General features: G+C 38.0%; 1 protein-coding gene across 1 annotated transcript; it reads left to right on the top strand.

The window, feature by feature from the left end:
• The first annotated feature begins 9,044 nt into the window (after nucleotides 1–9,044).
• Nucleotides 9,045–9,620, top strand: LOC113331044 (glutamic acid-rich protein-like). The gene has a single exon (XM_026577829.1). It carries the CDS (start codon nucleotides 9,045–9,047, stop codon nucleotides 9,618–9,620), a length of 576 nt encoding a protein of 191 aa, XP_026433614.1.
• Nucleotides 9,621–10,198: the final 578 nt, after the last annotated feature.

The raw sequence follows: 10,198 nt of genomic DNA, 5'->3' as shown, positions 1-10,198 counted from the left end.
TGATATGAGAGTGTTCATATAGCTAACCTTGGTTAACTACTGTGAGCCAACATGGTGCACACGTTTAGGTACGGTTACTAAACCTAAATGAGGGTACATTTCATTTATGTATAACAATCTAAGATCGATCTAACGGTCGAAATATATTAGCTTGAATCTAATCAGGTTTTCATCTAATGGTGAATATTGAATGCTTTGTTACCAAGGTAACTTAGATTGCAAACCCTGATTTGAAAACTATATAAAGGAAAACTATAGCAACTGGGAAATATAATCCCCACACCTCTTGTGTGTACTAGTTGTATAAGCTAGAGTCAATTCTCCTTTAACCTTAGGTTTTTCAAGAAACTCTGTAGGTTAACGACTTAAAGACTTCATTGGGATTGTGATGCCAGACCCAACTATTTTCACCGTAGTTGCGTGTTCTGATCTTACTTATTCTATCGTGATTGAGTACTATCTTCTCTAAGTTTTGCTCGAGATTTTATCTCCGATAGGTAAGATTAAAAGTAGTCACAAACATCTTTGTCTCATCGTTTGTGATCCCACAATATCTTGTTTCGCTACCATACGATTAAGATTATTGTGAGGTGATTAATAATACTAGGATGCACTTCGGGAATATAAGTCTGGTTTACCAATTGGTTCATGTGCACCTTGATTTATCAAAACACGGAACAAAACTCGTAGGTATTTCTGTGGGAGGCCGATTTATCTATTCCAATAGACTTTTCTGTGTGAGACAAATTTGTTTATCAAGTCTTCAAATTTAGGTCGTAGTGACTCTTGGTTATGGGTAAGATCAGCTAAAGGAATCAAGTGCGTAGTATCCTGTTGGGATCAGAGACGTAAGGAGCACGAATGTACCTTGAATCAGTGTAAGATTGATTAGGGTTCAACTAAATTGCAGTCCGAAGTTCATTGGTAGTAGGCTAGTGTCTATAGCGGCTTAATACAGTATGGTATTCAAATCTGGACTAGGTCCCGGGGTTTTTATGCATTTGCGGTTTTCCTCGTTAACAAAATTCTGGTATCTGTGTTATTTCTTTTCCGCATTATATTTTGTTATATAATTGAAATATCACATGTTGTGTGTTGAATCGATCAATTGGTAAATCCAACCTTTGGTTGTTGATTGAAATTGATTGATCCTTGAACATTGGTCTTTGGTACCATTCAAGTTATTTCTCTTATATTCAATCGAGCTCACAAATTCCTATTTGCTGATTGCAGATTGAATTGAGATATAGAGATATAAAACTTTTTGATATAATTTTCTCTAGATTGAGTCTAAATGTCTAGTTGATTCTCTTGAAAGTATATCGGAGTTTGTCTATTCAGATTGCCAAACGAAACATTGGGTGTGGTTGTTAGACCCCCGCTTTTACAATTGGTATCAGAGCAGGAAAACACGATAAGACCTCATAAGTCTGAGTATTGACGATTTTGTCTCTAAAAATGCTTCATCAGAAATGGATAAACTTAACTTCGAGCGTGTATTATAAACCATCGATATGGTTGAGAATCCTAATTTAAAAAAATTTATCAATAATCTTTGTCTAGAAAAACATCGTTTGATAAGGAAAATTGATGGACTTCATTGCGATATTTATATAAAGAATTCTGGGCTTCGAGAACGTTCTGAAGAGGTTGTTGATCTCTAAAAGAAGTTGGACGAACAAATCCGGATCAACTCTGATCTTGTTGCAGAAATTGCAAAACTTAAGGATTTGAAACCTGTAAAATCATCTTCAATGGATTTGAGTAACTCCTCTAATTCTTCATTGATGAATTTCCCATGTCAGGTGATAAGAAAGGTTTAGGCTTTGTTAAAACTGAAAGTGCTCAGAATTCTTCGAACAATAATAAAGATGTTGGTACATGTGTGTTTTGTGGTTCTCGTGATCACTCTCATCATGTATGTTAGTCTTTTAGAAAAAGAGTAAATGTTGCACGAAATCTTCACAAGAATGTCGTACAACTTTTGTCTGCTCTTAAAAGACAATCAATACTAACAAGAAAGCCTAATTGGGTTAGTAGTGCTAGTATGGGAGCTTTTGCTCTGAAATCAACATCACCCTTTCAATGGTTTCTTGATAGTGGATGTAGCAGGCATATGACTGGAGATCTCTCGTGGTTTTTCAACACAAGCGACTTTGATAGTGGTTCAATAACATTCGGTGATGGGAGCTGCTGCTTCATAAGCAAGAAGGGGACGATAAAATTACCTGGTGTTCCTAAAATTCATGATGTAGTATACATTATAGGTATAACTGCTGATCTTCTTTCTGTTAATCAAATCTGTGACAAAGGCCATAAGGTTGTCTTCCAGGCTAATGGATGTAGCATTATAGATAAATCTGGAAAAGTGATTTAAATAACTGTTATCTGTTAGATACTCAGTTTATTAACTGTTGCAATTTGACTAAGGTGGAATCTACACATCTTTGGCATGAGCGTTTTGGTCACATCAATTATCATATTCTAACTAAGATAATTAATAAAGAACTTGTTAGAGGTGTTCCCAAAATCAATGCTAAGGTTGAAGGTGTATGTGCTGCCTGTAAAAAGGGTAAACAAATGAAAGTTCCACATAAATCATCTCGAGATATTCTCACTAAATCCCCACTTGATTTAATTCATATGGATCTCTTCGGCCTAATTCAACAACCTATTGTGGCTGGAAAGAAGTATGCTTTGGTTGTGGTAGATGATTACACCAGATTCACTTGGGTAGCTTTTTGAATCACAAGAATGAAACCCTCAGTGAATTCAAGATTACTGTTAATAGAATCCAGAATGAACAGGGTCGCAAACTAAAGAAAATTAGAAGCGATCGTGGAAAGGAATTCAAGGACACCAAAGTGTTTGAATACTGTGATTCTCTGGGGATTATTCAACAATACTCTCTACCCATCGCTCCACAAGCTAATGGAGTTGCAGAAAGAAAGAATAGAAACATTCAGGAAATGGGAAGAGTAATCCTCCATAACAAAAACTTGTCGTTGAAGTTTTGGGGAGAGGCGGTTTTTACAGCTTGCTACTTGACCAATCGTGTTTACTTACGTTCAAAGACTTTAAACACTCCCTATGAGTTATGGTACAGTAAGAAACCCAACTTACACTATCTCAGAGTGTTCGGCAGTAAGTGCTACATTCTAAAGGACCTTGAACAGAAATGGAAATTTGACTCGAAAAGCGATGAAGGTATTTTTCTTGGCTATGCATCTGATAGTCGCGGTTTCCGAGTTTTTAATCTCAGTCATGATGGAATTTGCAAATGTTATCATTGATGATCTAAGAAATTTTCATCATGATGACTCTCCCGCTGAATTGCCTCCAACCGAGACAATTGAGAAAATCAAAGAAATCCCAGAATCAGTAGAAGTTATTTCAACAGTTACTGATCCTGATGTTTCTAGTGATGAGGAGAAAAGCGCTAGTCAGGATGTTCTTGTTGAACAAGAACATGCCCCTCCGCGACATCTCTGGGTTCAAAGAAATCATGGTACTAACAGTATTATTGGTGGGAGGTATTCTACAGCTAAGACGAGAGGACAACTTCAAAATATTTGTAATTTTGGTTGTTAGCTATCGCAAATAGAACCTAGGAATATTGATGAAGCTCTTACCGACGCCTTTTGGGTGAATAAAATGCATGAAGAGTTAAATCAGTTCCAAAGACAAGATGTATAGAAGCTCGTACCTTGTCCCCCCAATATCAATATTGTTGGTACTAAATGGATATTAAAGAACAAGTCTGATGAATTTGGCACCATTGTCAGAAACAAAGCTAGACTTTTCGCTCAGGGATATTCAAAGATTGAAGGAATCGACTTTGACGAAACTTTGCTCCTGCGGCACGCCTTGAGTCCATTTGGTTATTATTAGCTCATGCTTGTTTTTTTAAGGTTAAGTTGTTTCAAATGGACATTAAATCCGCTTTCCAAGATGGAAATTTAAAAGAAGAGGTCTATGTCGCTCAACCTAAGGGATTCCAAAACCATGATTTACCAGATCATGTCCTTAAGCTTAATAAGGCATTATATGGGTTAAAACAAGCACCTCGTGCCTGGTTCGAAAAAATGACTACTTCCCTCCTTAGGAAAGGTTTTTCGAGAGGTGGAGCTGATAAAACATTGTTTACCAATGGAATGGGAAAGATGTGTTATCGCCCGAGTCTATGTAGATGATATCATCAATGGATCAACATCTGAGAAACTTGCAAAAGATTTTCAAGTCTCTCTTGGAAATGAGTTTGAAATGAGCAATGTTGGTGAATTAAAATTCTTTTTGGGTTTACAAATTCAACAACACAAGGATGGAATTTACTTATCTCAAGAAAAATATGCAAGAGATCTTGTCACAAGATTCGGTCTTGATAAGTCAATTCCAAAACTGAATCCCATGCCCACTACGGGTAAACTACATCGAGATGAGAAAGGTGTAAATGTGGATCAAAAACTCTATCGATCTATCATTGGAAGTATTTTATATCTTACAACCACTAGACCTGATATTGCTTTTAGTGTTGGTTGTTGTGCTAGGTTTCAGGAAAATCCAAAGGAATCTCATCTTGCAGCTGCGAAAAGGATCATACGATATGTCAATCACATGGTCGGGTATGGTCTATCTTACACTTTTGATACTAACACTTGTAGATGGGTAAAAACGATTTGCTGGTTTTTACGGAATTGAGGAGATGACTGTGCGGAGGAGACTCTTGAACCGAGCAAATGCGCAACCTCACACAGATGCACTCCAAGAAGGGAGTGCTTTAAGTTCGAGAGATAAATCTGTAGGACTCCGGCCTAAACCAAGACAATGGTCGTTCCAGAGTCAATTAGGTCACAAGAGAGAATGGGATTAACTGTAGGAGGGAAGCTGAGAAATGTGTGAGATCAATGGTGATCGAGATTGTAGGTCTGTTGTGTATTCTGCGTGAGAAAGTTCTGAATGATTGAATTTTATTCAATTGAGAGTGATTGCTCAGACGATGAGTTTGTGTAGACGAAAGATTGTCTGTATGAACTTGTCGAGAAATCCTTGTCTGTTTCAATCATGATTTAGAGGACTTTTTATATTGCTGGAATTGTAAACACCTTGATCCCATAAAGTGTGACAGTTGCTGAAGTCAAAGAGTGGGGAAGTGGGAAGTCGTGTCAAAATCAATTTCTCATCGTGCGAAGACTTGCTTGATTTCCCATCCACTACTTTGCTAAATCCTCCAACTGACTGCACGAATTGCTCATATTCTAATCGTGTGTATAAACACACGTGCCATAGACCGCCAGACCAAAACCCTAGTTAATATCCCCCCATGTGACACGATTGACATCTCGTGATTGTGGAGTCAGTTGCTGACTTTATGGGACGATGAGTCCTTGTATTGATGAGTCGAACGTGATTTTCAAATGTTCTGAGACTCATGAATTGAACATGTTTGTTGAGACATAGGTATATTGTCGAATGAATGTTGATAATTTAAGGTGAGCAAATGTTGCTGAATTGTTGAATATTGATAGTTGAACCAATATCCCTTAGTTCGAGCAAATATTACTCGTATGAGCAAGTGTTGTTCGTTTGATGAATTTTTGGTGTCAGGACCAGATAAAATAAAATATTAATTTAAGATACTGGTAGATAGGCCGAGCATAATTATTAAAGTGTTGATCACGGGATTAACGTAAAATTATTAATGTTTGAATCTGCTCAAAATTATGTCTCTGCAGATCCCTGGATTCGAAACCCTAATTTTGATCAATTGATGATTTATTGAAAATCAACCATAGTGAAGGAGGGACACATGGGATGACGAGTCGACCATGTAACACCCAGATGCTCAGATGAGAAAAATACCAAAGTCTCCTGAAGACCAGTTGGTGAAAAGATGATTAAATGTTGGTTTAATCCTTTATTAAATTAGTGCTCATGTGAGCGTCAAATAGTAAAACCTGATTATGGAGAGATGAGGGACCGACCAAATGGGCATGAGACCGGCCATTGGTGGTCATGGGACCAGCTGATGGTCGTTTGAGCAAACTCCAAGTTGTTTGAGAAGAGTTTGGACCCAATATGAGCAATTGAGCAAATTAGGTCAAAAAAGTTAAAACACGTGGGAACGGCTCTTTGCAAGCCTCAGGGACAGCCTTGGTCGGTCAAAGAGACATGCCCGTGTCACCATAATGTCCGTGTCTCAATCCTTAGAATTTCGATATTTTCCGGTGTTCGTTTGAGCAACATTTTGAGAAAATATGAAGAAATCCGGGATTTTTGTTGAAACTAGGAAAACTTCATGAGATGAAGGAATAAAAAATAATAAAGGAATCATGAAGTTTGGGACCGGCTATGGCCAAGGCATGGTCGTCCAGCCAAAGAGCCTGGTCCCAAGGCACTTTTCCTAATTTTATAATGTTTTTCATTATTTTAGGGAAATATTGTAAAATCAAGGAGTTTGTTGAAACCAAGGAATTTGTTGAAACCAAAAAGTTTCCATGAGATGAGGGAAACATAAAACTAATAATAAAATAAGGGGCATGTGGGACCGGCTAGGGCCCGGTCCCACGAGTTTCCCTAATTTTATATTATTTTCATGACTTGATGGAAATTTCATGAATTCAAAGAGTTTGCTGAAACTAGGGAGTTTCCTTGAAGTGAAGGAGTTTCCATGGGATGAGGGAAACAAATAATATTAAAATAATGAGACAAGAGCGTGTGGGACCGGCCACGGCTAGGGCATGGTCGGCCGACCAATGAGCCCGGTCCCGTGTGTTTTCTCCCTAATTTTACATATTTTTCACGAGTTTAGGGAAATATCATGAAATCAGAGAATTTTCATGAGATGAGGGAAATAATAAAATAATAAGGAACCATGAAGTGTGGGACCGGCCACGGCTAGGGCATGGTCGGACGGCTAGCAAGATCGGTCCCATGACTCCTTTCCTTATTTTTATTATTTCTTTGACATGAGGAAACACCATGAGATTAGGAAGTTTCCTTGAGACGAAGGAGATTTTCTCAAATGGAAAGACTTTCATGAGATTATGGAAAAATAATAAAAAATGATAAAATATGAAATTAGGCGTGGGACTGGCCACGGCGTGACTGGCCGTCCGGTGAGCCCAGTCCCCTAACACCTTTTCCAATATTTTATTATTATTATTTTTCATCCCATTTTGCATAGGTTCAACGTTCCTTTGTGTTTTGGAATGCTCGTTTGTGCATTCAGGCGCTCGTTTGTGCATTATTGCTGAGTACACTTGCATTGTTTTAGTCGGGGCTTACTCGAAAGCCGCTCAGATGCCCACACGTTGAATATTTATCACTAACCCGTGGAATTCTGCTGGGACGAACCTCAAATTGAAGTGGCGAAATATTACGAAAAATCGTAGAATATTGCTGAATATTCAGTTAACGATTAGAGATAATTAATTGATGGCTCTATACTAGCAGGCATGCTATCTAGGAGCATTAATTATCTGAGAATTGAGAAATATGAGCTTGTTGAAACTTCATATCTCCTTTATATAGTCAGGCAAAACCTTGTTGCATACTGAAGACGTTATTGTTCTATACTAGCAGACCAGCTGTCTAGGATCCGTCCAATCTTTCGATTCTATATAGAAATAATTACTGAAATTGCTCAGTATTCATGAGATGTGTCGTTGCCTCTGCTGAGAGACTACACATCTACATATACTCTGAGAGACAGTATTCTCAGTCAGAGATTTCATGGCACGAGCTTTCATGCTTCAATGAGAGACATGAGCCTCAATACTCATTTGATTGCTGGATCAGGAGCATGTATAATTATTGTTTTACGATTTTAACCCTTGTCAAAAATCCACCATCTATATTAAGTCCCCTGCTTAGTGAGGGATAGTCATGTTCCTCAGTCAGCACCGAATGGTGATTTTCCAGTTATGAACGAAATAAGTAATTGAACTTAGTCGTAAGATAAGATGTTACCAGATTTTTTATCGCTCGAGCGAACCACGGATTGAACGGAGATCCCAGTCGCATGATAGAGCATCGTATAATGAGTATGAATTGGTGTAGAACCGCTGATTTGATAGTGGAACTTTGGTCGGTTTAGGATTCACGGGCCGGGCCCAATAAGGAAATTCTTGTGAAATTAGGTTTTGGAAATAAAGTTTGATATAAAAGGGAATTAATCCCTTTTTTTTATTTCTTCCCACGACCGGCCACCACCTTCATCCTCACATTCGAGCAGATAATTTTTTTTGTACGCCGGAGCCGACTGTCGCCATTTACCGCCGGCCAAATTCCGGCCAACTCCGGCGCCGACAGGTACGTCAATTTTTTTTTCTTCAGAAGTTTGGGGATTTTTTCATTCTAAAATTATATATATGAGTGTGAGTATTGTAGAAAACCCTTATTTTATTAAATGTATGTTCGTTCGATCATTAGTTCAAGAGACTAGCAATAATCCCTAGCTTGAGAGAGATTTTTATTTTGAAATAGACATGTGTCTAGTGATAAAATTTTGTTTATGAGCTTTCATGGAAACCAAAACTTTATCTGAAAAGGTGTGAACTTTTCACAAAATCGAAATAAACCTTCGTTTCAAAGAAAAATGCTCATACAAAGGAAAAGAGATTTTTCATGAAACCGTGGAATATCCACAGATTTTTTATTTACGTGAGCCTTGCTCACGTCAATTTATTTATTTATTTATTTTTACGCGAGTAAATCACGTTTCTAAATATATATATCAAAAATCAAAACTTGAGTTTTGTGTAATCATCAGAAGTAAACAATTATTTATGATGAAATAATGTTTTAGTTTTCATAATCCCGTGGTGAATGCTCGCATGATGGAAGTGTTCGTGATTTTTTATGAAAACTTGAGTTTTGTTCGTCTTTTGCAGATTCGAAGGAATGAGCAAGGTTTTGAAGTGCTAGCTCTCGTATCACAATCACTAATGTTAATGGAATTGTAAAGAGGTAAGAGTTAAGGATTACCATTTTGCAGTGGATTTATTATCATCATATCCGTGATTCCGTGCTTCTAGTTCCAGAAAATGGTGACTTCCAGCAGCAGCAATTATGATTATAGCTATTCTTCCAGCTCTTCTGAAGAGGATTCCTGGATCCCTGTGGCCAAAACGCGTGCTAAGACAAACCGTGTCGAGGAATCAAAGCCTAGTGAGCCTCTTAATAATCACATAGTCACTTATGCCGAACTCATGAATAGAAAAGTCGAGGATGACAGGATGGATGATCATCGACGAAGAAGAGACCGAGTCCAGCGTAGAATGCTATCAGCTGAGGAGAAACTCCGATCTCGAGATGACGGTGTACCATATGACTCTGATGCTTCGGAAGATGAACTCGTGTGGGTACCACTAGATCTCAAGATTAAGTCAGACCGCCGTACCAGGGAGATCGAGAAATTGGTCAAACCCTACCTTGAAGTTGAGCGTGAAAAAGAAGAGTACTGGGAAATGATGGATGACGATCATGATATTCATCCAGACTTCGTCAATGGCCCTGATAGTGATTCCGGTGAAGAATTTGAAGAGGACTCCGAGAAAGATGATGATGATGAATCTGATAATTCTGGCAAATCTGATGACTCTGATGAATCTGACGAGTAGTCTTGTTCATGAATTTCTATGAGATTATTTGTTTTTGTCGAAGTAGACATTTTTCTGGTTATTTGAGCAGTATTACTGTAGAGATATTTCTTTAGAGATTATTTTTGAACCATAATCCCTTGTCGTATCTTTTTCCAAATCTTCTTCACATCTTAATAGGATGGACCAATGTCCGTGTAGACAATAATTATCCATGAAGTACAATTATACGAACCGACTAAGAGACACGCGGCCTTCCAGATCATTAATTCACGGTTGTAACGTTGGTCATATCTGAAGTATCAGTCCCCAGTATTGCCATGTTGAACACGCCTGAACTATCAGTCCCCAGTATTGTCGCACTTTTTCTATGATACCGGATACACTGACTCGAGAATTAAGGTTTCAATGAAAACTGCAACAGATTTGACTATATCCACTATAGGATAGGTATCCAAACCTTCAGTGTTTAGATTTTTCTATTTAAACAGCACCTGGTTTCCTGTCTTGTGCATTATCAGAAGTAATTTTGATCATAATCATACCTCTCATCGCCATGTCTAGCAGTAGCATTTCTTATCGAAACGAACCTCAATCAA

The sequence above is a fragment of the Papaver somniferum genome, unplaced genomic scaffold, assembly GCF_003573695.1.
Source record: "Papaver somniferum cultivar HN1 unplaced genomic scaffold, ASM357369v1 unplaced-scaffold_123, whole genome shotgun sequence".
In the NCBI taxonomy this organism is placed as follows: Eukaryota; Viridiplantae; Streptophyta; class Magnoliopsida; order Ranunculales; family Papaveraceae; genus Papaver; species Papaver somniferum.
This window is presented reverse-complemented; position numbering and strand designations above follow the sequence as displayed.

Excerpts from the sequence above, each read along its gene's own strand:
- LOC113331044 (XM_026577829.1), top strand. The coding sequence starts at position 9,045 with ATGGTGACTTCCAGCAGCAGCAATTATGATTATAGCTATTCTTCCAGC.